At 47.2% G+C, this 26829-nt stretch overlaps 3 protein-coding genes across 7 annotated transcripts in view; all 3 read right to left on the bottom strand.

Annotated features, from left to right (window-relative positions):
• Window positions 1-1673: 1673 nt before the first annotated feature.
• ATP6V0E1 (ATPase H+ transporting V0 subunit e1) lies at window positions 1674-11310 on the bottom strand. 2 transcript variants are annotated; one of them, NM_001097532.4, is made up of 4 exons: window positions 11111-11310; window positions 9313-9360; window positions 5503-5635; window positions 1674-2707 (listed from the first exon to the last, which is right to left on the bottom strand). In NM_001097532.4, exons 1-3 carry the CDS (start codon window positions 11212-11214, stop codon window positions 5542-5544), a joined length of 246 nt encoding a protein of 81 aa, NP_001091001.1. In that variant the 5' UTR covers window positions 11215-11310; the 3' UTR covers window positions 1674-2707; window positions 5503-5541. The 2 variants fall into 2 exon arrangements, with proteins under 2 accessions (NP_001091001.1, XP_046756364.1); XM_046900408.1 differs by having other exon boundaries at window positions 2684-5388; window positions 11111-11238.
• A 1046-nt stretch (window positions 11311-12356) lies between these two features.
• RPL26L1 (ribosomal protein L26 like 1) lies at window positions 12357-16702 on the bottom strand. Of its 3 annotated transcripts, none has more exons than NM_001277098.3 (4): window positions 16453-16702; window positions 15499-15671; window positions 14697-14837; window positions 12357-12528 (listed from the first exon to the last, which is right to left on the bottom strand). In NM_001277098.3, exons 2-4 carry the CDS (start codon window positions 15664-15666, stop codon window positions 12400-12402), a joined length of 438 nt encoding a protein of 145 aa, NP_001264027.1. In that variant the 5' UTR covers window positions 15667-15671; window positions 16453-16702; the 3' UTR covers window positions 12357-12399. The 3 variants fall into 3 exon arrangements, with proteins under 3 accessions (NP_001264027.1, XP_025010588.1, NP_001264028.1); XM_025154820.3 differs by having other exon boundaries at window positions 16592-16702; NM_001277099.2 differs by having other exon boundaries at window positions 16668-16702.
• The window catches only part of ERGIC1 (endoplasmic reticulum-golgi intermediate compartment 1), a 59691-nt gene continuing 48425 nt past the window's right edge, over window positions 15564-26829 (bottom strand). For both annotated transcript variants that reach the window (XM_015293837.4, XM_015293836.4), the window contains exons 10-11: window positions 16668-21415; window positions 15564-15671 (exon numbers count right to left, since the gene is read on the bottom strand). In XM_015293837.4, the coding sequence (XP_015149323.1) occupies window positions 21308-21415 (108 nt within the window). In that variant the 3' untranslated portion in view covers window positions 15564-15671; window positions 16668-21307. The remainder of the gene's footprint in view (window positions 15672-16667; window positions 21416-26829) is intronic.

Raw genomic sequence — 26829 nt, 5'->3', positions numbered from 1 at the left:
AGTCACACACACACAGCAGAAGACATTACTAAAGAAAGGAAATAAAAGCCCGGTTCTTTTCTCCCTATTTGTAAATGATACGTTTTTTATTGTGTTAAACACACGTTTGTCCCTCATTCACCCACACCGATCCCATTCCCTCCCAGCACACCCTGAGCTCCCCGTGCCCGACGCTACAGCACGCACTGTGCGCTCCCACCGCCCTGCACAGATACCGGAGCAGCCGGCAGCTCCGAGCGCTTCCAGCCCTCAGCGGGAGTACAGCACTGCCATCGTTCTCAATGGAGGAAAGCAAACTGCCACGGAGTTCTCCGAGCACCTCCCTGTGCAGGTGCTGTACTGCCAGAAGAAGCTGCAGGCACGTAACGTGGCACTGACTGAAACACGCAGCGGCCGTCAGTGTTTGTGACCTGAAGCCTTCAAGACATCGCTATGGAGTCTGCTGCCTTAACCCCCCATGTTTTATCTTTAGCTTCCGACAAATATCAAAACACACCTGGACGGCAGGCTGTTCCCCTGCACATGCTGGCTTTCTATCTATTCAAGCACTAGGCAAGCTTTCCTCATGTATATTTTAACACTTTCCATTGTCTTCTGCTGTCACAAAGCAAGAAACTGTCACAGCTTTGATACCTGCACTGTGTGTTAAACAGCAGCGATTGAGTCTGTCTGTTCTGATTTCCTGCAGTCATGCAAAACAAAACCGTCTCAGAAGCAGTGCTCATTCCTGGCACACACAGCAGCCGATCACAGTGCAGACAACAGAACGCACAGCGTTCAGCACAGAACAGAAATAAAACATCATCTCCTGACTTATTTAATCACGCTCCTTGTGGGTATCTGCTCCAGAGGAAATATTAAGCACTCAGATAAAGGGACATTTCTTTATCTGGAAAGCATCTAAATTTAAATGCAAGTATGGCTTGTTTGCCCCAGCTTTAATTAGCTCTTAGCATTAGATTCAGCAGCAGCAAAACATGAAAACACACCCCAGGACCTGGCTCACTTTTCCTGTATCCTCACCAGTGATCACTCAAAACCTAAAATGGAAAGCTTGTTTACAAGACAAAAAAGGTTACAACGCCCATGTAACAATACCACCTCTTGTGAATGGACGTTTCCCTTTAGGTCAGTCTCACCTAACTTTAAACCTGACAGCAGATGAATGCATTTAAAAACACCCTAACAATGTCTTGACATTATGAAGGGAGGGAAGGAGAAACGCTTCAACGTACCTTATCCCCCTGCCCACACAATCAAAAAGCACCTATGTTTCACTAAGATCACTCTGATTTTCTTAGGAATTCTTTGTGACAAACTATGTGCCACGGTGGCACAGCTCCTTGCATGTCAAAATACAGCCTTCAGTAATAGCTAACTGGGAAAGAAAAGCATGGCCATTGCAGTCCCAACAGCCATTATACGTGTTAGTATAAATAAGTGTTAGTGCAACTCATGCTGCCTGTTTCTGATTACCACATGTTACTGCCTTTTGTAAGGATCTCAGAATTTCCTGTACAGTAATGAATACCATCCCAGCAAACAAGTTAACAGCGTATTCAGAAGGAAAAAATGCTCCATCCCTGTGCATAACAATAAAACAAAGCAAGGCAGAACTGCTGGTTATCTGGACTTGATTTAAGGAGGGAAGAAAGTATACACAGAGACTCCCGTGAACAAAGCAGGGTTTGTATTTCTGAAGTTATTCCTTGGCAAATGACTGACTCGATTCACTCCCAGAGCTGCAGCAACCCTCCATGGGGGCTCTGCCCCTCCACGTGCCCCCGTCCCATGTGCATGTGTCACTCCATCTAACACCACTGCCATGACTTCTGCTCACTCAACACTGCTTATTACTATACGTGACCTCCAAGAAGGCCAGGGAGTCAATTCACCTCCTACCAAAACCACTATTTACACTCAAACCAGTCACATTGTCTCTGCTAGTTAAGCCCCTCTGGGATCAGACAACGGGAAGCTCACGGAGGAGAGGCTCTCAAGCAAACGCTGCTCCTTGCAGAACTCATCAGTCGTTTTGTTCTGTTTTAGAGCTACCCGAGAAGTGTGGGTATAGGCAGCAGCGTGGGTACAGGCAGCAGCGTGCTCCTCCAGCACAGCACAGCAGCAGCCCCCAGCTGAACGCCAGCTAACTGCTGCAGTTCAAACAATGGAAGAGTTAAACATGGCACAAGAGCATTCCATATAAAGCAGAAGATTACTTTTATTTCCCGGTATGAGAAATTTAAGACCAGATTTCCCAAAACCACAACTCCTTTTAAAAAATAAATGCCATCAACATGTGGCAGCACTGTTTCTCTCTCCTCATACAGTTTCATCTCTTTTAAAGACATTTCTTTTCAAGTGCAGTCAAACAGAACAGGAATGAACAGCTACAGACAAAGCTCTGAGATACAGCATTCCTACAGAGCAAGTAAAGTGCACAGGGGAGCTGGCAATGTCCCTGTAAAAACTTCAGAAACTTTAATCATACCTGAAGTTAACAGATAAAAATGTACAGTACTGAAGAGGAGTTAGATTAGGCACATTGTTAGGTGGTAAGGTAGGAAAAATAGAGGGCTTTCAACAAGCCATCTAAAGCATAATATACGTGTTAAGGCATTAATGCAGGACTGGTATCCAACCAGGTACGTTAAGGGCATCTTTGGATCTGTGGAGGTTTTTCATCTGAAGGAAATCTCTTCTTCACCTGCAAAGCAAAAGGTAACGTAATTATTCACTTCCCTGGAGGTGATTAACTAGTTGAAGACCTGGTTGTGGAGTTATCCACAACTATTTGCATTCCACAAATGCACTAAAAATTATTGAGAACTGCAGGTAATTTATTTTAGGAGATTCACCTCTCCTTCCTTTCTTTCTTCATGGCTTAATTTCTGAAGTTACTGCAAGTAGCTCTAGTTACACTATAAGCTGGCAGAACTATTATGCCACCAGGGAGGTTTAAATATGTCTGCAGTAAGAGCATCCAGTCATCTAGATGATGGACCTTCTTGCACCTGCATAAAGGCAGTTCCTGGTCTGAGAAAACAGACTGCAGCGACCAATTTCAGAACAACAGTAGGCATTACATCTCATTGATTAAAAGGAACGAGGCTGTAGCCCATATTTAGTACAGCTGGGTGTTGTTATGTACTGCTCTCAAGCCACGAACATGCTTATATAGACAGTCATCTCAGACATCATCATCATTTAAATTAGAGGGATAGTGACCACAGAGAAATACCAAGCAAGTCAGCATCTGTAGGCACTCCTCACTAGGATGTGGTAAGCATCCCACAAGTATTTTTCAGCCTGCTCTATTAGTAAAGTGAAACAGGTTTGCTTACACTTATCTTCCTTTTTAAACACAGTCTCTCTTCCCTGGTAGTTACCATTTCATTCTCTTTAACTGCACCCTGCCCATACTAATCCATCTACAGCTCAGCTCAAAGAGAGATTGGAGGCAGAAATGAATACAGCGTATGCAATTCGAACGCTGCAAAAGCACATCTGAAAAGCCAAAAATAACTGGTCAAAACCAGAAATGGAGGGTGCATTTATGGAGTGCTGTGCAATGTCAGAGAGATAACACAACTCCTTCAGATGTAATCTAACTGACAGCTCCTGCCTAGTGAGAAACTCATCCAGAGCCTTTAAGTGCATCAGCGCACAGCAGTGCCAGACGCTGCAGCCCCTCCTTGCAGCCAGGCTCACCCAGCACTGCACGAGTAATCCTAATTCAACCATGGAGCACTGCACGGACAGCAGTAGCTTATTTCTACAGCAAGGCAAGAAAGAATACGGTATCTAACGGTGGAGCATTATCCTATACCTTTTTCTTAAAGCAGTCTTTTTCCTAAGTAAATGAACTCTCATTTTATTCCAAAATTAAGTCAACGAAACCAGACACATCTGAGATTAATAAAGCTACTTCATATCAGACATTGAGCGCTGCATACAACTTGAATTCTCCATTAGAAAGTCTAAAAATGTCAGCTCCTCACATCAGCATTCTGGCCACCCCAGGCTGCATGAGATCCCCTTCTTCCACAGTGCAAATGTACTGCAGCTCTCTGGGAAACGCTTCTCTCAAAGGGGTGAGAGCAGAGCAGGGTAAGCCCCAATCCTCTTTGCAGACATTGAGTCTACAGACACTGTAACCCAACTCCTGTTTGTCTTCACTGGTAGCAACACACAGTTCATCTATCAGCCAGATAAGCCCACATTTAAAATCCAAGGCATCTACTTGTTCAGATAATTACAGTTCAATTTTAGATCTCAGAGAACCGTGGGATTCAGGAATCTGTGTGCCCAGTACCAGAATAGACTGCTCTCTGCTTCTAACCAATTTTGTGTTAAGACACACCAGTGGTGGAAACGCACCTGGGAGATGCAGTTTGACTGATGTACCTGAACACAGCCTCCACCCGAAGCAGGACCAAGTCTACCTTTAGCTTCTGCCTGGTGCTTAAAAAAAAAGATGCAAACATACACACATGCCACAGTCTGACACTGCCACAGCTCAGATGAATCCTACTTTGAAGCTGCAGAGCTTTGCTTCAGGGTAGATTTACAGAATGCTTTACAGCCAGCATTTAATTGAACTGTAACGTCAACTGTAATTCTGCTGCTGCTGGACTTCTGTGAACAGACATTAAAGCAATAAGAGCAAAGGAACAGGCAATTGAACTGTAAAAGTGGGAGAAAACCCACAGAAACAAGACAGGTAAAAAAAAAGCTAAGTGTGCTGAACTGCTTAGTGTTACCAGCGTAAGAACTAAAAGCACGGGTACTTCTTTCCACAACAAAACCTTCATTTGAACATTTAATTCTAAATGCTGCCCTCACAGAGATACCTGAAGTCAGACGTGCTGTCTTTAATAAGGTCACACCAAGAGAGGCCTCAAGAAACACCACAATGGCATTCCAGCAGCACTACCAGGTAACCAGCAGTAGGCTCATCTGCCATTCAGGTCACTCAAATCACCATTAGAAATAGAACAGCCACCTGCAGGTTGGGTGCTGATGCTCTGCATCCACAGGAGACTGAGAGCCACTGCTGTAGTTCTCACTCAGACTTCCCCAGTGAATGAACAACACTGTACTCTGCCTTGGGAATCAGTGCTTGGACGTGAGGCTGCTTGGCTGGGAGAGGGGCTTCATCAGTGACAATGAGGAAATCCACTTCTGCTAGCTGTTCATAGGAGAACGCTTCCCTCCCAGTTGCATTTTGGTAGGGTGAAGAAACGCAGTGTCTTCCCTACACACACCTATTTACTGAGAGCAGTACCACATGACATGGTAACAGAGGCAGTAACTGCATAGGAATTCAGCCTGAGCTTTTCACAGTGTCCAGTCAAAATTAACAGCCAACGTTTGTTTGGCTGCAATCTGTAGAAAGAGAGATTTCTCAGCCCCAAACCCCAGCAATTCTGAACCCTCTGCTCACACTGCTGTTGAGCCATTTAACACACCAAACGCATTAACAGGTCTGACCATACTCACCTCGTCAGTGCAGTGCAGCACAGCAGGGAACTGCCGTCCTTAAGGCCAGTGAACTTTAAGGTACCAGATCGTCTCATTGCTTAGCTGTGGCCCAAAGAGGGGGTTGAGCTGAGCCAGAATCGCAATCAGCCAACTGCAAGACAACCAAACAACCCGAGAGAGAACATCAGCCAAAGGACAGAGATTACGGTGCAGGGAGGGCTGGGCCGAAGCACATGTACTATCAGAGGGGAACAGACAGTATTTTGGAAGGTGTAGTATCAGAGCAAAGTGGTGCTCCAGCTCATATGCACACTGGATACCAGCAGTGAAGACCCGATGCTGAACCATTCCACACCCGATACAAGTGGTCTGATCAGCCTACAGCAATACAGAACCACCGGGCAGCGTTTCTCCCGTGTACTGCTCCTTTGCCAGGAAATATGTGAAACCTATGGGTTCAGAATACAGAAACATAAAAGAGTTGGCCCTTTTCTTGGTGCCTTTGGAGCATCTTTTAAAGGTCAGAAAAAATATGAGAAAAGTACTCTTTCTCATCGGCCATTATTTTCAGTGTACTGCAGACCCCTCTGGCAAGCCTGGGGCAGGAATCCTCAGAAAACACACAGGAACACAAAATAATCATCAATCAGTGTGACAACAAATCCCTGTGGTCAGAGCCAGGGATTCTGTCCGTGGAGCAGCTCACAAAGCAGCACTGCAGGAGCCACGGCCACCACCCAGCACAAGAGGAATGCAGCCTGTGGAAAACATCCAGGAAAGCTAAACAGAAATAAATACTCCACTGTTACGAGATACATTTGCTTTGTAAATATTACAGGGTTCAGAAAGAGCCGTGAATGCTTCCACGGATTTAAATCTGCATTAAATACTAACTGTATAAACACAGTTAGCGCACACACCGGTTCATCTATCTGCTATTTCTAGAACGTTTTGTAAGGAGGAGAAAAAGCAGAGCGGCTTTGTAATGGGAGCTGCCACAAATGTATCAGAGTGCTTAGGCAGTCATGGAAAATTCCACACAAACCTTGATGCTCTGAGCAGCAAACGAGGCGCAGGTCAGCTGGGAGGCAGCTGGAACAGCCACAGGGAAGGATGCTGGCCAGGCTTAAAGAAAACGCACCCATCCTCTTACAGCTGACAAATGTTTCTTTTCTATGCTGCTTTTCGTTTTGCACAAATTAAGGCTACTGTTAATGAAGAGCAGAGCCTGCAGCACTCAGTCGGCCATGCGAGCCTCGCAATACAGAGCAGCATTCACAGAGCAGCTAAAACAGCAGCAAGGTACCGACGGGAGCAGCCAACGGCCGTCAGGCTGACATCCTTCAGGTTTGCTATTAAGGTAAAAGCAAATTAGCTCTTGGAAATCACATGGAATTTATTTTGCAATGGTTAATTAGAGGCAGAAAAAAAGGGGTGCCAGAGCACTGTGCCATCTGCCTGCAACGTCCTGAGCTAACAGCAGTGGGAGGAGGACAGGAACACCAAAAGCCTGTTCAAGCACATTATTCTCCTCCCCGCTGTACCAAAGGAAGGAACTCTGCGCACCAATCTCTCACCTCTCCATGCCTCCAAAGCGCAGCCCAGCATGGCTGTGAATTAAATGAGCTGGAAGCACATTCCAAGTATCGGCACGACCCAGCTGTACAGCCACGCTCCAGGCAACCACCGGGCACTTTCCAGAAGCCATTTGTTGTGGCCGTGCTGGATGCCCAAGCTCTGAGCCACAGCGGCACTACAGGTCAATAGCACACGCCTCCTCCTCACACTGCTGGCACCAAAGGGCTGAAAGCACAGCCAGGCACTGAGCCCTGTGGCTCCCGGGCACTCGAGATAAGCCAGGGAAAAGCTTTCCCTACACATTGCTTAAGTGATGCTGCTCCATACAGCGATTTATCGTGACAACACAACACAAAATGCAGCATTCCAAGTAAAACAAAGCGAGCCTCAGCATGCAACAGCTCATGTTCCGGAGCTGCTAAAATCAGGTATGGCATTCGAGCCACCCACAGGTCCTCCAGCTCTGCCGGATACCGGTTACAACTGCTACTGTTAATTACCCAGCTCATACAAGGAAATTCAAGTCCCTTCTGTTCTACCAGAAAGATTTCTGAAAGGTCTTTCTGCCATAACTGCCATCTGTCTGTGCTGCGTGTTACAAATTAAGGTCCTGTTATCTCTGTTTAAATGTCAAATTGGGCAAGCATCTTTTAATCCTCTACGAATCAGCAGCAAATCGTATCACTTCTCAGACATCTCGTCCTCTGGCAGCAGGATACCACGGCACTGCTTCAGGCACCGCTTTGAAAACAGCAAACAGATTCAGACCTTAAGAGCACCTCACAAAGCAGCGTAGCCCAGGATTTCTGCAGCAATAACTCCATATACTTGGATTTTTCTTTTGCAGATTCCCAAGGCTTGTGTATTCTCCTTCAAAAGGTGCTGGATACATCACCTGCACACAGATCACACACTTGCACGTGGAAAACCTTTGCACAGAATAAGCAAATCAATACCACGCAATCCACATGGTTATTCAGAACGATCCCTTCAATCTGAACACAGAAATATGTGCAAGGTGAACGTGACTCACTTTAAAAAAATCAGTGAACAGAAATGGAGTCTGATTTCTATGAGTGCAGCATGAAGGCTCTTGTCTCATTCACGTGAGAATGCACAGCTGATGGAGGTGATCACGTTGAGAAACAGTGTTTTGTAGCCAAGCATTTGTTTTATCACGGAGCGTTATTGTGTTATTTGTAGCTGCTGCTGTTTCCGTGGAAATAAATAGCAGGCATTACTTTTGGAGCAATTTATGTATAACTTCTATCATATTTGGGCATAATTAGTGACAGCATAGTAGGATTTTGCTGCTTCTCTTCTATCATGGCGTAACTGGAGAAAGGAAACAGGGAACCCAAGTTACAACAGACAAGATGAAGAAGGAAGGCAGAGGAGCCCTCACGCTCTGACAGGTAAAGCAGATTATCAGTCACACTGATGAGATTTGTAACAGATCTGCTTCGGTGCAAAAACCACTAAACTGAGAAGTGAAATACTTCAGGAGCTCCGTGACAAATCCCACACCATCACCCTCAGGGTTCTGAGGCTGCCACACGGCCCTGACCTCACAGACACTGCCCTGACAGTGGGCATCCAGGAGCCCACACTTACACGAGCATTTGGGACCTGGCACGAGGTGAGGTTGCTAAATAATTGGTGTGTGGGGCAGGGAGGCCTTCACAGCCTATATAAAGCCTGAGTGCCACATAACTAACGTAAATCAAACGTCCATACAGCTGCAGGCAGCCCAGCACCTCCCCTGGAACACAGCAAAACAAACCCAGACAAAGAAGTCTGCATCCTCCCACAGACCCCGGGTACAGCTGGCTCAGCTCTTGACAAATGCATACTCTGAGGAGTATATAAGTAATGTAAGTCAGTTTGTATGTCTACTCGTTTTCGTACAGAGAAAGCAGGCAGCATCAGAACATACTGGTCACACTTAAAACAGAAATTATTAATGTATCAAAGTACCACAAGAGTGGCAAATTATCTGGCATACACGGTTTGGCTCAACACAGGTGTCAGAGGACAACCAGAACAATTTGGCTTTATTTTACTGCAGTTTCTATCACCACAAAAGCATTTCCTTCAGCAGGACTGGAGGTGGTCTTTAGAACAGAGAATGCTAAGAGGTACCACAGAACACCACACGTCAAAATCTGACTCATTTGCTCAGGTTTCCTCCTAAATTTCATGCAGTGGAAATGTGCTTTGATTAAGAGGCAGAGCGTTATTTATACTTACAACAGGTAGCAGCAAACAGCACACGTCACCAGCATTGTGTTGATAACACTGCAGAAAGGAAGGAAAGACACAGCTGGTTAGGTCTCATGTTATGACTGACCACAAGATACATAGGAACAACCGCCAGGAATGAGTTCTACTTTGATCACATGGAACTGACTCAGCATCAGCACTCGAAGTTCTCCCAGCTGAGTGAGCTGCAGGGGCCACGGCTGGGCACAGCTGACACAGCCTGGCCAGGCAGAAGTACAGCAGGAGTAAAACCTCACGCAGTGTCCTTGCTCCACCTCACAGCCATTTGCACCAGCGAGTTGTCAAAGCTGGATTTTCTGATGCCAACAATAAACTGTTTTCTCCATCTGCAAAACTCTGCTTACAGAAGTTTTTAATTTCATAAGTTTTGCTTTTGTTCAGTAAACAACATCTCAAAGGCCCCTTGGATTGGTCTGCAGGCGCAGCATTTCCTTTCTTGCTGAAAGAAAACTGAGACAGAAACCACCACTGAGGTGAGAAGGAACAGCCAAACAGCTCAGCTCTCAGCCTGGCAGAGAGGTGAATCTGCAGCTTTGCACACAAACCATCTGGAAATGGGAGGGAAGGGAATGAGACTTTCTAATACTGAAGGATCTGTGCAGCCCACAGAACTCAGCAAGTAAACAGAAGAAAAAAGGAAAAAAAAAACCCTCCAAAGAAGGGTTTCCCTCTACAGACCTGCCCCCAAACTGAGCAGCAACACCTCTTGTCAGGACAGCAACGACCAACTCCTTCGTGCCATAGATTAAAAGAATTCTCATGTTATCCATCAACGACCATTGGTCTGCTCCCAGACTGAGCCTACAGAGCTGCACGGAGCTCCAGGAGCGGCCCTCTGCAGGCAGCGCCACGGACAGCAGACACTGCCTGGAAACGCCAACCCAGGCAGTGCAAAGCCACGGGCCAGATCAGATCTACGCTGACCTCTCCTAGAAAATGAATCAGCCTAACCCAGCACAGCTTTTGGGGGCGTTTCTGGTTGGATTTTCTTCTCTAAGATGAAAAGTAATCAGTGCACACAGCGTTACTCAGGAGACAGCAGTGCTCCAGTCATGGCTGTTACAGCAAAACTGGGAAGAACTGGAGGTCATCTGCTGGTGCCCCTTCCCTACTTTCCAACGCTTAGGGACGCATCTAGAAGATACTTCAAAGACATCCCTGAGAACAGAAACGGCCCCAGGCACAAAACCCACTTCAGGTCCAAAAGAGGCAGCAAACAGCCGAGCGGAAGGGATGGGGCTGAGGGCAGTTCCTTCAGGGTTAGGTAAACAACGGACAGAAAGCGGCGTTAGTACCTGCGGAGCAGAGGGATGTCAGAGAGAGGGAGCGACAAGAAGCCACTGCATCCTACGGAAAAGAGAGAGACAGAACGTGGCTCCTTCTGCCGGGGCCGCGCTGTCCCCGCCCGGCGCTTCGCTCGGAGGCCCCGCGGTACCGCAGCAGCTCCCGCAGCCTCTCCCTGCGCGAGGGCTCGGCGCTGCGGGCCGGGAAGGCCAAGGTCAGGAGCGCGAGGAAAGGGGAAGTCGCGCCCGCAGGGCCGCCCAGGCCCCGCTCCGGCCCCGCGGCTCCGAAGCACTCCGTGCGGCGCGAGGCTGCGGCCCGGGCCCGGCGGGACGGAGAGGCGGCCGCGGCGCTGCGGGAGAGCGGCGGCGACCGCGGGAAGCGCGGGGCCGGAGCCACACGGCCCCAAGGGCACGGAGCGGCACGGCCGGGCCCGCGACCGCGCTTACGGGGATGGAGGAGAAGGGCCTCGCCGGCCACTCACCCGCGGTTGGGCCCCTTGGGCACGAGCCACGGCAGGACGCCGCCGACCACCCCCCAGAAGACGGTCATGACGATGATGGGCACCGTCAGGCCACCGTACGCCATGGCGGGGCTGCGGCGGAGCGGAGCGGAGCGGCGGGCGGTGCCGAGGCGCAATGTCGCCGAGCAGCGCCCCGCCCCGCCGGCCAATCAGCGGCCGCTACGTCACACGAGCGCGAGGCGGCACCGTTTGCAGCGCGCGGCGCTGCGCGGGGAGGCGGGGCGGGCAGCTGCTGAGCGGGGCGTGGGGGGGAGCGCTAAAGCGAGCCTGAGCGCTTTTGCAGGAGGATGATTCAACTCAGGGTTAAAAGCAAATAACTTATGGAGCAGCGTGCCTGCACGCGGGAGCAGGGAGGGATAAAAGCCGCTGGTCCCAAGTAAAAGGAACGGCAGTCGCAGCCAGCGTGCTAAAGCAGCCATCACGCCGACGCTTAGCAAAGGCTTCCCGGTGTAAGGCGGTCGATCCCCGCTCAGGAGGTGCTGAGGTGCTGCTCAGCCCGCCCGGCCGCTCAGGCAGCAGCTGAGCTCCTTCTGTTGGCGGTCAGAAAGCACGCGCTGAGCTCACCTGACTGCAGGGCTGCGTGCTGCAGCGCAGCTGCTCTCAACCGCATGCACGCAGAGCTCTCACAACCCGCTTTGCTCTCCCAGCACAGCGCTAACGGCACTGAGCCCTTCAGCCCTTCCCTTTCCCGAAGCTCTCCTCGTGGCACTGATTAAGGGACGTGGATGCTGTGCAGTGAGTCCAGTGCAAGTGGCCGGGCACAGCATGGCCAGCCAACCCCTCAAACGTCACCATTTGCTCTCAAAGTCCTGTGGCCATTGGGTAAAAACGTAACTTAAGAGGATTACACGAAAAGATGCATGACCAGGAACAGCTTCCTTCACATGCAAAGTAAAACGTGCAATCTGTGCAGTACGCAGAATGAACACATTCACTATGAACTGTGGGCATTTCTGCCTGAGCGTTGGACATCGGATGAGACAGACGGACACATCCACTGATGTGTGTCTGCAGGACTGTACCACCCCTATACCACTCTAGCTTCAGCTAAATCACACCTGTGTGTGGAAAAACTCTGTTCTCAGAAGTAAGAAAGGCTTACAAAGCATTTTTGAAACGGCCACCTTTAAAAGATGAGGAAATATTCCAACAGTGACCGAACACCCCGCACCCAAACCTCCCGAAGGAGAAGATACACAGCGATATGTTTAATTTTAGCAGTTCTTTAATGGTGTCAAATAGAAAACCATCTACTCTTGCATCTTTTCGATTGTTTCTTCCTTGTATTTGCCCTTCTCCTTGCCAACCTGGCGAGACTTTGCTTTACGCTCCAAGATCTTCTTGCGGTCTTTGTCCAGTTTTAGCCTTGTGATCACCACCTGGAGAAAGGAAAAGAACTCAGGGCTCTCAGCATTACAGGCACAGCAACCCGACAGCAGTGCTGACAGCACAGCAGCAGGCTGCCTGATTCTGCTGGAGCAGAATGGAGGGACTGAACTGCCAACAGGTTGCACAACTTCTCCGTGTCCATTCAGACAATCAGAATACACGCACAGTGGCTTGCATGCACAGCCACAATACTTAAACCAACTGAAGAGCAGCCACGTTTCTACCCAGCTACAAAATAATTACATTGGAGTAAGCCTGATTTTATTATTTCATCAGAACATTTGCAATTATACCAGGTGCTGCTCAGATATGATGGATAAGGCACCAGCACAGCTGACGCCTGTTCCCAGCAGCACACAGGAACACAACGGACCATCAGGCCATGAGGAAATGCCCCAAGCTGCTGCAGGGAGGGTTAGATTGGTGATCAGGACTCATTTCTCCATGCACAGAATGGTCAGGCATCGCAGCAGGCTGTGCAGTGAGCTGGTGGAGTCACCATTCCTGGGGGTGTTTAAGAGACGTGGGGGCAAGGTTTAGCTGTGGACTTGACTTTAAGGGTCTTTTCCAACCTAAATGAATCTAAGTTTAATTTGTCTATGTTTTAAACGGTGCTAAGTTTTGCAGCACTGGAAAACCAGGCTGCACGCTGCTGCTGGTCACTGTCATCTCACTGCATACTGCTTGGAATCACCAACCCATCTAGCTTAGCTACAGAGAACAACAGAAGTGCACACATCTCTGACTCACACAAAGTCATCACCTTCATGAACAGGACCTGCTGATTACCTGCTGAACCTGGACAGCTGATTACCCAGTTACTAACACAGACAGAAGATAATTTGTGCAAACCATTTGCTCTTGGATCCTTAATAAGTTTGTAACAAAACTGATTTTCAGCCCCAGGGCACCCTTCAGTTCTTTTTCTGCCCACAAAATTGGCTAGGAAGTAAATACTTTGTATAACTGAAAGAAACACTTCAAAAACACACAGAGGTAATCAAATCCTAGAAACCTAAATAGGCTTTGTACAGCTGCGTGCTCCTGGTTAGCTCCACAGTACAGCAAGCTCTCAGGAATTAACTCCCATTAATTTCTACCTACCTCATCCCATGCAAGTCTGCAACTACACGCTGCCCTTGCACTAATAATTAGAATCTTCATACAAAGCTTTTTCAAAGTCCAATTTCCAGTGCAGGAGCAGCACAAACCTCGATTTTATCCACTATTTACCACAGGAGTAATATCCAATTATATGTATACTGGTTCCATCACAATGTCACCTTGTACCTTAAATGTTATCACTGTACACAAGCCACTGTTGTTTTGGAATCATTCTGTCCTCCCCCTAAGTAACAACCATATAGATCAGAAAACCTGCTACAACCAGCACTTCAATATATATGCCCACATGACAGGTCTGAAGAACTCTGATTTCATCTGCTTCAAACCAGGTTTTTGGCTAGGTTCTCTGCTTACTTTGAAATGATTTGCTGTTATGGTCTAAACAGGCTTCGCCAGGTTTTCACTAACCCTAAACATTGCAGGATGGCTGGGCTGAGGCCAACGGGATGAAGTTCACAAAGAACAAGTGCTGAGTCCTGCACCTTGGCCACAACAACCCCAGGCAGTGCTCCAGGTTTGGGGCAGTGGCTGGAAAGCTGTGTGGAAGGAATCGACCTGGGGGTGTTGGTCAATGCTTGGCTGAACATGAGCTACCAGTGTACCCAGGTAGCCAAGCAGGCCAACGGCGTCCTAGCTTGTATCAGAAATAGTGTTGCCAGCAGGAGCAGGGAGGTGCTTGTTCCCCCGTACTCAGCTCTGTTCAAGCCACACCTTGAGTACTGTACTAAACAATCCATTTAAAAAAACTACCCATGCTTTAGGAGCTGAAACCTCTTTCAGAAAGTACTGCTGGAACATTCTGCAGTTCGTGACAACTCCACCGAATAAGCCTCAGAAAGCTCCAGCTTCCAACCATTACTTCTCAGTTAGCACGACATTTAAAATTTCCTTGATTATTATTAATGCACACCCCGAACAATCTCACTCCATTACTCCACAGGCAGTAACAAAGTTCTACCCATGCAAGCAGCAGTTTCTCCATTTGCCAGCAAGGTCTCCCAGCGCCCTGCAGAGCTCACTCCACAGCCCGTACCTTGCTGGGATGGATTCCCACGTGCACAGTGGTGCCGTTGGCCTTCTCGCGCTGCACACGCTCAATGTAGATGACGTACTTCTTCCTGTACACCTGGACCACTTTGCCAATCTGCTGCCCTTTGTAATGTCCCCGGACAACCTAAACAAGGAGATGCAAAGGATTCTTTCCCACGACATCCCAAACACTCCTGTAGCAATTATCAGACCTTAAGGAACACAATACAATTACCTTAACTGAAAACCAGAACTGCAAACTCTAATTGTGTCAGGAAGAGATAAATTATTGGACAATGTAAGTGACTGTGGCAAATGTAACGGCTCAGAACTGTACTTTTTCCTCATTTAGCCTGCAGTAAGCTCTAATCAACCCACTTCAGATCTTTTCAAATAGGAAGTTAAAGAGTTTCTCACCTGAACTTTTCCTCTATCGTAATAACTTAAAACAAAAAGCCACTTAACTTGAACTGCTTTCTTTCCCATATCACAACTAGCAAATAGTCTATAAAGAAACGATCTTTTTCTTTTGAGCTTTACTGTTTATTGTCTTTAATCCTTAGTGATAATCAACGCATGTAGCGAAAGTCCTGCTGCTGCTGCCAGCAATTTGGGTTTCTCTTATCTTCCAGCTCACCGATGTGAGGTCAGGAAACATTCAATAGGACAAATCTCTGACTATATCAATTCCTACTCTTAACAGAGTCGTGATAACATTCTATGAACAATTTCGGTCCTAAAAAGCAAAGCACAATTAAAACCTAAACTGTGACAGTATGACTTAAGCATACGGACAGCACGGCTACCTGGACTTCATCATCCTTCCGGATGGGCATGGAGCGCACGTTGTATTTCTGCCGCAGCTCTTTGGACAGCGGGGAGGACATTATTTTTCTCCGGATGTGAGAAGGGGCATTGAAGTGCCGTTTGCGGTTCTTGCTGCGGTCTGAAGTTACGAACGGGTTGAACTTCATTTTGGCTGCACGAAGAAAAGCGGTTTGAGAGACCTGTGACTCACACTTATCATCCACACACATAAAGCAACCCAAAGCTTAAAAACGCGGTCTCACTTCATTTAATGCTTTGACTCTCATTCCCAATTTGTGTACCCATACAATTTAGATTTCAAACAAGGTTTAAGCCTTCCACGAGTGACCACGACTCTGTGGACTGACAGATGTGCCTGCGTGCATACGAGACAGCTTCTTGTGCTGCAGAGCTCCCTGCTGTCACAAGTCAGGACACCTGACCGACTTCCCTTAATTTCACACTGTTGTACACCTGCTTTGTTGAAGAAGTGAACATGTATTGCAGGCTTCCCCTGGCATGATGCTCACAAAGCTTAGGGATCTCTAATAAGATGTAACACCAGGCCTTGCAGCACGCAACAGGACACACTGGGTCTTCTCCAACTCTTAATGGCCTCAGCATTGGCCTGTGAGAGCTACACCCGACTGACACAGGGAGCACCAGGTGCTTCTGCTCAGCCACACAAACCAGACTGCATAGCATGCTGTGATACGCTGCAAACCTAAGACCAGAGGCAGCTGCCCACACTGCATTAACCGAATCACCCGTTAGCAGAGAACGTGTCAGAGGAACGTGAGATCCATCCGGATCCTGCAATCCAAACCGGCACCTGAATGCAGTTCAGCCTTACTGCAGGCCGGGGTCGTGCCGGATCCTCCCACAGTCCGTGGCCGAAAACCCGCACACCGTCACCGCGGGGCCGCTAAGCGCGGCCCAGCCCATTCCCTCACCAGCAGCCCCCGGGAAGGCTCGGGCCGCACGGCGGCAGCAATAAAGCCCGAGGCGACCGAGCCCTCTCCCGTCCCCCTCTCGCTTCCTCGACAGGGCCCCATCGGGGCCGCCGCGAAGCCCCCACCACGCCTCAGGCACCGGGTAACAGCTCGGGGCCGCCCCGCGGAGGATGGCGACGGATTGGAAAGGTCCGCTCCAGCCGGGGAAATCTCACCCGCTGCAGCCTCCGCGACGGTCGCCCGGAAAGAGGAGGACGAAGTACTTCCGCTTCCGCAAGGGGCCGCCGGGCCCGCGCCACAGGCCGCGCGAGGAGCCGGAGCCAATTGCGCCCCCTCGCGGCCGGAGGTCAACTGCGCAGGGCTGCTGCTACCCGGCCTGCAGCTGCGAGGTCCCAGCCGGCATTCCCCCCCCGGTACCACCCGGACATCCTCCTGGAAACCACTCGGATTCAAATTTTTCAGCCCAGACCCCCATTGCTGCAACTTTCCTGCAACTGTGCGCACCGTCACTGCACCACCTCCTTCACCACCTGCATGCACTGCCTGCGCTCCTGACAGACGCTGTGTGATTACTTTGCTATGTTGTTCTCCGTGGGCACAAGTTTATTTTCAAGGAAACCATCTGACGGCAGAAGGTGCTGCTGACAGAAACGACCCCAACCACCCTCAGGGAGGAGCAGCGCAGCACGTCGGGGGTTTGGGGCTCCCAGAGGCAGGCAGGAGCCATCCCAGGTGGACGTGGTGCCAAATTCACTGCGTGGAACATCTCAGCATTTAATCTTTGCTAACTGCCTCGACTCATTTCCAAATGCTTTGTGAAGCAAGGCTAGAAGGAAATGGAAGAGAGGGAGGACAAAAGAGGGTTACTTAAAAACCAAGTGAGGGAAGCCAAAACGGAGCTCCAAGCACAATCCGCACACCTCATTCAAAGACATAAGGAGGTGAGGACACTTGGTGCTGTTCAAACCCAGCACTGGACGTCCAGACGTGACTCAGTGCTGATTACAACAGAGCCTCGTGGCAGCTTTCCGCAGGGTGACCTGCCCTGAAGTGATTTCATGGTGTGATAACGCTCAGTTCATTGGAATAGTAATTAAAAGCAAAACAAAAAAACCCTTTTACGTTGATTTTGCAATGGCAGTGCAACAAGAAGCCAATCCAAACACGGAAGAGTTTTATTCTTAATTACAGAACTAAAACCAGCTAATAGTTTATTAACATAAGGTTGCAAATTAAAAGGGAAATGAGAGGACTCCTTAATAAACTCCACTGTAAAAATGCAGACTTGTGCTGTACACGCTGCCTTGACACAGCACAGGATGACAACCCTGCCCCCCTGCCTTCTTCCAAGGACTGTTGAGAAATACCCCCCTGGCACACTTTCTGGACCTCCACACGGCTGTCCTACAGCAGATCCTCCCTGCAGACATTTCCAGCTCCAACAGTCTGTGGAGCACACAAATAAAAAGCGAATTGAAACGAGAAACATTCAGGAAATTAATTCTAACCACTGCCACCTACACTGCAGATTCTGCTTTTTGCAGAGCTGAATGCAAACATTTGATAGATCAAACATTCACTAACATCTTTTTTTTTTTTGCTTTTCACCCAATTTCCTTTTTTTCCCCCCAAAGCCCCTCAGCAGCCCGCAGTGCCCACACCCCACAGAGCACAGCCCTGCAGCTTCCCCAGACCTACAATTCTAACCCCAGTGCTGCGAAGCATCCTATACTGCACGTCCTCATTGCATGTTGCAGCGTAGCTTCAGGGAGGTTTATTTAAACCAGAATATACACAAGCTGTACACATTTTACTTCCTACGGGGTTATTTCTCTTGGAAAACCACAAATAATTCTGTCAAAATACTGATTTGAAGGAGCAAATCCAAGCATATGGGTGAACACCTACAAACAGTGGTTCTCCTTCCACTACGGCTTGAAAACATTTTTGCTTGCATTGATGCTTAGAAGTGTAGCTACGCTCATTTTGCCCACAGAACGTGTTTGAGACTGGAATGAAATGTAATGACACATATACACACGGGGCAGTACTGCTACAGCAGTAAGCACCTCGCCTTCACATCTGGAGAGATTAAGAGTGAATTCCTCTGTAATCAAACGGTGCAGCAACATTACGTGATGCAGCAGGCCACACTGGAGGGATGAGCTTGCTGCAACGTACAGCAGACCCCAAAGTCAGCCTTGGCTTGGCAGCACTCAGAGGCTTCGCCTGGCTCGGAGAACCAAGGTGCAGGCTGTTTCTTTTGCCAGAACTTGAGTACAATTTGATCTCCACATTTAGCAAAAAGAAAAAAGTGATTTATTACGTTATTGCAGGGGACGTTTTGGGAGCGAAAGCAAGCACACCAAAGCATGCATCTGTTATTTCCAAAAAAAGCCAAACAATCTCAGTGATCTGGTTTAAAGGACTGGCCCGGACTGCACAGAAGGCAGCACTGCATCCGGAGAGAGGGGGAGGAGGGCAGAAAAAGCACGCTGGGGGTATGAGACACAAAGACATCCGCAACCAACTTTGCCAGTTCGTTCTGAAGAGATTCTAACATGGAAAAAACTTCAGAAAACCAAAAGCATAACCCGATGTGCTACAGAGATGCCTCAACAAGGCATTAAAATGGCATCCTTGTCATCCACCAGGTCCCCGAGGTGTGAGCAAACATTCAGCAAATTCAAGAGGGAAAGACGAGGACGTTTTTGCTTTAAGCTTCAGTTGGTGGCAGTGGATTGGAGGAAATCCTTCAGGCAGCAGCAGCAGGAATTGCAATGGAAAAACCCCAGGCTGCCAGCAGGCATCGCTGCCACCTGGTGGGTACCGCTCAGGGACAGACGGACGCACACACCGAAATGAAGACAAACATCTCGTTTTCAAGTTGATTTTTGTAAATGGAAAAAAAAAAAAAAACCGTATAAAATCTATCCATACATTAACAGATACAGGAAGTTACACAATCCAGTTTACACCTAAGGGAACAGCAATCGGTCCATAATAAGAACAGGGAATAATTCCAATGCTGTAACTTGTCAGAAGTCACTACAGGGCAGAGAATGGGGTTGGGGGGGGGGGGGGGTTGTTGGCCTTTTCATTTTTCTTTTTGGCGTGTGTGTGTGTGTGCAGATAAAACTGGAGACCTTCCCTACTTCCAAAGCAATGAGACAATTTCAACAGACATGTATTAGGAATACTTTTGAAATGCATCTGACTCTAGCATTAACACTGATAATTCAAAGATTCGTATCATTCCAACATGATGTTTGGATACTTTTGCCTCCAGGAAAGGGCAATGGACAGCAGACACTACCCAAGAGAAATCCTGCACCCATCTTAGAATTTATAGCATCGATTAAGGATTTTTAATCATTCTGGAACGCTTAAAATCCGTGTATCCTCAGCTCAGACACATACAAAGCATGCAGAGACAGTTACTAACCAAGGAACATCTAGGAGGCTATGGAAAATGCACCAGTGGGCATTGGTCTACTTTGCAGTGAACTCACGTCAACCATAGCATGCAAGCCGCACCCGGCAACAGTTCTCCCCCCGTGCCTCCAGTTACTGGAGGGCTCAGAGGACAAGGCCATAATAAATGGGCATGGAAGTTCAGTACCACTTGGAGGAATAGAACAGAACAACTAGCAGGGGTGTTTGTGGGAATGCCTGCCCCGCTACTCCTGTACCTGTGGGTGAACAGTGTCAGTGTAGGGCTCAGAAAAGATGCCTGGCTGAATTGTAAAGAAACAGGTAGGCACCTTAAACCGTGAAAAGACAGACTTCTGTGTTGTACAGGTGTACTCAATATACACACACAAAGCAAGACAGTAAGCTGTGCTCATTCACCCAGAAGGCTTCACCGTTTTTTCTCTGAACACATAGAATGGAAAACTGCTTTTTCAAAATGACGACAACAAGAATAATAATGCAGAAATGCAGAGTCCAGATTGCTGGGTGGTCTGTGTTTAAAATAAAAAAAACCAAGAAGAAAACCAACAGAAGAAAGAATAAAAGCTAACACTGTAAAGACAACTACTCCCTTTCAAAGCAAAGGCCACATAAAACTGTGTTGCTCAGTTTGGTTTTTACTTCATGCCACCTGTAAACACAAGACTGGATATTCAGTTTCTGGGAAGAAATTAAATCACTTTTACATCCAGAGTAAAAGGCCTTCCTCTGCCTGGACCACAGATTATCCAGGAAAAGGTAGCTGGGGGATGGTCTTCTCCTCAAATTTGTTCATTTCATGAAAAAAGGTCATATCTGAACCAAAGAGCTTTCCATAAAAGCACAAGACATTTCTTGATGTTATTTCTGACCTCTGTCTCTAAAGCCTGCTACGGGAACTAACACTTTCCATTCCTCACCAACAGATACATCACCTTTTTGGCACCATGGGTGGAATTTCTTCCTAATGTATAATTCTGCTTTATATGTAAGTCGATTGTCTAATCATGCAAATCCAACAAATTCCAAAAAGTGCCACAAGACAGCTTAACTCTTTGCAATCTACTACCTAGCTTGTATACTGCCACAGAAACCTCCCCAAGAAGCTGCTATTATCCTTACTTAGATCTGACAGTGTATTTCATACATGGCATTTCAACTTCTCTTTCTGGGGACATAGAATCGAAACCCAAGACATGATTGCATTAATTTTTGTTGTTTTGCTCTCAGAGCTCGGAAACGCATGGAGACTTCTTTGATTAGTTGAAGAGGTCTTCACTGAACAGCCTGATTAGAGAAAAACGCACTGATTCAATCAAGTAGAAAATAAAGACAAAAACAGGTAGTGGTGGGTTTCTCAATCTTTGCTCCTGTCCTTGAAGACTAGTTTAGAGTTTCACTGCTACTGCATTTTCCCCAGCTGGATCTTCTTCCAGGCTTCTGATGCTGTGAAAATGCAGGAGTCAAGGATCCCAGCTACAGTAAATGTTCCCCCAATGATGGCACATATCTGAAAAGTATGAAAGAGAAAACAAATGTCAGTGATGAGGCAAACATTTACGCAGCTTGAAACTGAGGGGAAAGATATTGCCTACTGTAGAGTGCCTTTTGGAAGCACATTAAGAATTGGGTAATGGTACCGGGGATGTAATTACATGATACTCATTCAGGAAAACTGTTCTGTACAGTGGAATAACTTAGTGCTATCTGGAATCACTGTAGCCTGAGCCAATCATAAAACCCAGCTCCTAAGAGAGTACAGAATGAATCCTGTTCCTTTCGAGGCTAAACTCCACCTAACAGAGCTTTCTAGAAGCCCTGTGTTGCTCATGTATTCCTACTTCTGTTTCCTATTATAAATATCACGGCCTTGTAGTCTTTTCCCTATTTCACAAGATGCAGCATTTGCAGACAGGCAAAAGACGCTTAAATAGTATGTTAAGGACAGTGACTAACAGAAAAGCGTAGCTACCAACGACACCTACAGCTAAGCCTGTCTAACACTTTCCATTACAAGCACTGCTTACTAAAGCACTGCCAGCTTAACTGTTTGTGGGCCAAAGTTTTCCATACGAGATGTCTTGGGTAGAATTATAAAAAGAAAAAAATCAGCAAAAACATAGAATCATTTTCAAGACAGGGAAAAAAAACTAGTCTCCTGATATTCACAACAGCTTAAGTCAGTTCTCGAATGCTAGAAAAGCACCAAAGTATGACATTTCAAACTAAAGGTACTTCTGCTTGGAGCACCCCAAACCAGAGGGCACCAGTTTCAGACTTCATGACACACTGCTTCCGTTCTTTTAGCTATGAAATAAGGACAATGCCATAGCTGCCTCCCAAGGAAACTGTGAAGGAAAATGCTTTTGAAGTGTTTGATACTATGATGATAGCTGTCCTTGTGGATACACACTGCTTGTGTGCTGGACCAGGCTCACACAAAGCACCTGTCAGAAACAAGGCAGCAGGCAAACCCTGTGTGATGGGAAGAAATGCTGCTTGCAGGGTGCTGCCCCACTGCATGCACTGAACAAGGCTATGCTCACATGGAAAGTATGATACAGAGTAATGAAACCCAATAACATTTAACAGCCAAGTTATAATTACACAAGACCTAGCATTTCGTAACACCCACATTTTTGCCTTCATAATTGCGGTGCTCTTTGAATTTGGTCTTTCACACGTAATTCATTGTGTAGGATTGGGTGGCTCTGAGAGCAAGAGACACTGTGCCAGCGAGGGCAGGGCAAGGCACAGAGCTTATCTCCTGAGAAGGGCCTGCCTCGGTAAAGGGGATCTTGCTGTCATCTAGGAGTTGAGAGGGAGAGCAAGGAAGCCCAGGTTAGTAAACTAGAGTAGCAGGGAGATTCAATGCAGCTAGCACAGAGGGGAAGTGGAACCACACTGGACCTACTGTCTGTCCCCACAGAACACTAAATCCCACAGGCAAAGTGAAACGGAAAAGAGTAACAGAAGAGCAAGAGCATTGGGTTCAGCAGGGACTTCGCAGTGCCAACAGAACAAACAGGTCATTAATGCTGAGCGAAGGCTGCAAGAAATACACCCCTCATTTACACACATATTATAACTACGATATTTGTGTACAGTGAGCTCAGTGAGATGAGGAGAAGCAGCAGAGATAGCATGGCAAGGTAAACATAACTTCTGCAGGAAGGCTGGCATTCCAGAAGATAAAGGCTTCAGAAACCAGACCACCAGCCCGAGGCAATGCCGGCAATTTTAGGGGACAAGTCCTCTGTGTCCCCTCCGCCTGCTGTCAACCCCCCTCAGTCCCCACAGTGTGATGCAGGGTGACTTTTCGGAGAAAATGACAGCGATGGAGTTGGGTTATTTCAGTTCTGGGCAGCTCAGCTGACACGATATTTACACTGCAACCAGAAGGACCGTCCAACACTAAGATTCTGCATCATATGGTAGGAAAATCTGATTTCAGTACAGCACTGCAGGGGGGGGGAACAGAAAAAAATGTATATTCATCTGCACTGTACTGCTCTGTACTGCACAGTGTTTATGAGTCACACACACCTGGCATTTGCTTGGAGCCTGCCTCCCAGCACGCACACAGCTCTGCTTTGCTGTGACAAAGAAAGGCAGCACTGGGGTTGGTCTCTCGGTCAGCACAGAAGCTGCACCATCACGTTTCCGAATCATCGCCATGTGAGTGCTCACAGAGCACTGCTCCTTCGCAGCGCTGCAGGAAGTCAGGCATCATGCACTTATTCATATTTAATGGAGTTTTATACTGGGAATGATGTGTGTTTGTCCCCGTGAGTTTGATTCAGGCCTAACCATTCAAAGAGGAAGGAAAAGGAATACAGAAATGTAATAACTACAGGATGGAGAGACCATGCAATGTGGGCTACACAGGAGGCTTTTTAACAGAGTATTAGTTTTGTACAGAGGCTGGTGTGCAGGCTGAAGGGCACCAGTGGGTATGGAGGAGGAAATGCAGCAAGACAGATGACAGAAAGGCAAAAGTCGGGTACATCATTGTGGAACTCATCCCATAAGATGTTTTAAAACCTGAAGATGATTTTAAAGGTCAAAGGAGACCTGTAGGAGCACCAGGTAATTCCCAACATGGTAAGCTGCAGAATTTCTGGCTGACCTGCAGCACATCTTGTAGAACACCATTATCTTGGCTGTAAAAACTCCATGGACCGAACCTGTGCTACCTGCTGGCAACAAGTCACACAGTGGAAATAATTCTCCCCGCAACCATTTTTTCCAATTATTTCCAGCTTAATTCCTTTCATACCAAGTGGGCTGACCGGTCCTCTCATATCAGGAAAAAATCTTTATTCTTCTCTTGCATTTTGAATGCTTCACCAGAAATTTGCCTCGTTTTCTGCCTGCTGTCCCCTTCCAGCCTCTACACTGACCTCATAATAAAACCCTTCTTTCAGCTTGGCCACTTACATGAATGCACACATTTTCAGCAGCAAAACTTTCTCCCTTTCTCCATAACCTCAACCACAAATCCATGAATGACTTCTCTTTACTGGGACATACCTTAATTTTAAGCAGTATGGTTTAAGAGGCTCAAACTCCTGTGTTTAACACTGCACCAGCTGTGTGTGGTTAACCCCAGGATCCAGGCAAATTCACTATGTGGCATCAGTGGCAGCACTGACTTACAAGCAATATTCTTACTTAGTACTGGATTTTTTTCAAGCCTGACAGGTAAAGTAAAATCAATCCCAAACCAAAGCCTCTGTCCTACACAGGAAGCACTTCTGGCATGGTACAGAAAATAACTCTCCATAGCACAAAAACCATGGAGCAGGCATGAGTCTGAGTGCTGGAACACACAGCACAGTGGTTCAGCTGGGAATACGGAAGACCAGGGACCAACACTAGGCATGCCACCCTGAGCAGCACTGAACTTTCTGGAAGGCAAAAGTAATACTAACAAAGAGCATCAGATAATCTCCCCACCAGCAGGAATTCCTTTGGCTTTCTACTGAGCAGTCAATACATCTCTCACCAACATGGGACTGCCCCTTCTCAGTGCCCCTCCAATATCAGTGCTGTTGACCCTGACTGGCAGCCAACCACACACTGTACTGCATTTCCAGCCCTGCTAATGCTTCTTTTAAACCCACAGGAGTCTCTCACACCCCAGGACACATTTCAATTTGCTTTGGTTCCCTAGCAAACTATCTGTTCAATGCAAGATGCCACAGCACCCACTCCAAGTCTGTATGCTTTTTTAAATTAAGCAGCTGCAGCTGAGAAATAGATTATGAGTTCCCACGGTCCCATTGGGCAATGACTCCAGATGCCCCAGCACATCTCTGCCTGGGCAAGGTAGCTGCAGCCTCTGCTGCTGATCATGAGCTGGTCTCCAGAGCAACTGTGATGCAAAAGGCCACGCTGGATACACAGGAAGGGGCTAGAGCAGTGGAGAGGACAACATAGTAGATCATGTCATCAAAACAGGGCAAGGAAACCTAGGACAAAAGGTGTGTTAATCACCTGCAACCCTGTTTCCCTTCAGCCTTGTCAGTACCACCCTGAATACTATGAAGCTTAAAGTGCAGCACACGCACCAAGCCAAGGCTGCCCTAGCATAAAATGTTCCCAGCCTAAATGAGTGCAAGAGTAGATCTTCTGCACCAGGTGAGCCATGGTGATAGCCATGCTACAGCATGTCTGTAACAAGGATCTGCCTCTACGTCAGCCACCTCTGAAAGGGGCCTGGCAAAGCTGTGTATGACACACTGTGTAACAGCTACTGCCAATATTGTCATCCACAGGAATGAAGTTACATTGGAAGGGCCTCAAGTGAGCTGCTTCAGTTTACAGCCATTTAAGACCAAAGTAGATAACAAACAATTAAAAAACTCTTCTTTAGCAGTCAAGGAGGCAGCACACAACTGCCAAACTTTACAGATGGGACAGGGCAAAGCTCTAGCTGGGTGATATCATATCCAAAGGTCAATGTGGCAATCAGTGAGAAAAGCCACTCCTCTGGACCCTATATGTGAATTCTGAAGCATAGCATCACATTCAATGAAGATGCCATTTAAATGCATTCAATGGATACAACAGAGAATAATGCCAGCTATCTCGGACTTCTAAATATTGTTCCTCTTAAAAACACCTTCACACTTCCACCCCCAACAAGGAGCTTAAGAAAGCTGTGAGAGTATACTGTTAGGGAAAGAAGTAGAGGCAGTATGAGAGGCCAAATCATAAAATGTTGATGTTTGATCTTCTTGAGGATTATGTTTTGAAGCCAGGCAGACATGCTAAGAAGAGAAAGTCTTAAATGGTGACAGGTTTTGCTTCAAGCCTCTTTGTCTTGGTATTCGTATATCCCAGAGATCACACACATCTCTGATGTTAAGTGAAAGGAACTTAATGTTCGTCAAAAGCTGCAAAATCAAAATCCTTAAGTGCAACATAGCCATACTGTTTATATGTTGCTTTCTATTAACGTACTCAAACCGTCTAAAAATCAAAATCCGAGGTCTTCGTTCCAGCCAATTTATTAGCTACTTTACATTCTACCATGCCTCACTAGCACAAAAGACCACAGTTTATATTTTAAGCCAGTTTCCTCAGGACGCATTTTTTAAAGATCTGGAAGATCTCGAAATAACTTTTTGTCTAGTTAGCATTTTGGGCAGTACAATTTTGTTACAGATACTGAAATCATTACTGCAGGATGTTATCTGGATGGATCTGAACGCAGCTGGTCAGGAAAACACCTCTGGAATGTTATGATGTAGCTCTTCCCCACTTCTGCCTGGGAGCAGACACCTGGAACTGGCATACCCATATTAAACCAAGCAGCCATACTGAGTTAAACAACCGCCCTGCCTTCTCTGCAAGTTAGGCCTCATCATTAGTGAGGCAGCTTATTGCAGCCTGCTTTACTGCATACCTCGTTAGTTT

This window comes from Gallus gallus, chromosome 13 (genome assembly GCF_016699485.2).
Source record: "Gallus gallus isolate bGalGal1 chromosome 13, bGalGal1.mat.broiler.GRCg7b, whole genome shotgun sequence".
Classification (NCBI taxonomy): domain Eukaryota; kingdom Metazoa; phylum Chordata; class Aves; order Galliformes; family Phasianidae; genus Gallus; species Gallus gallus.
The sequence above is the reverse complement of the archived record's forward strand: the minus strand, read 5'-3'. Positions and strand labels throughout refer to the sequence as shown.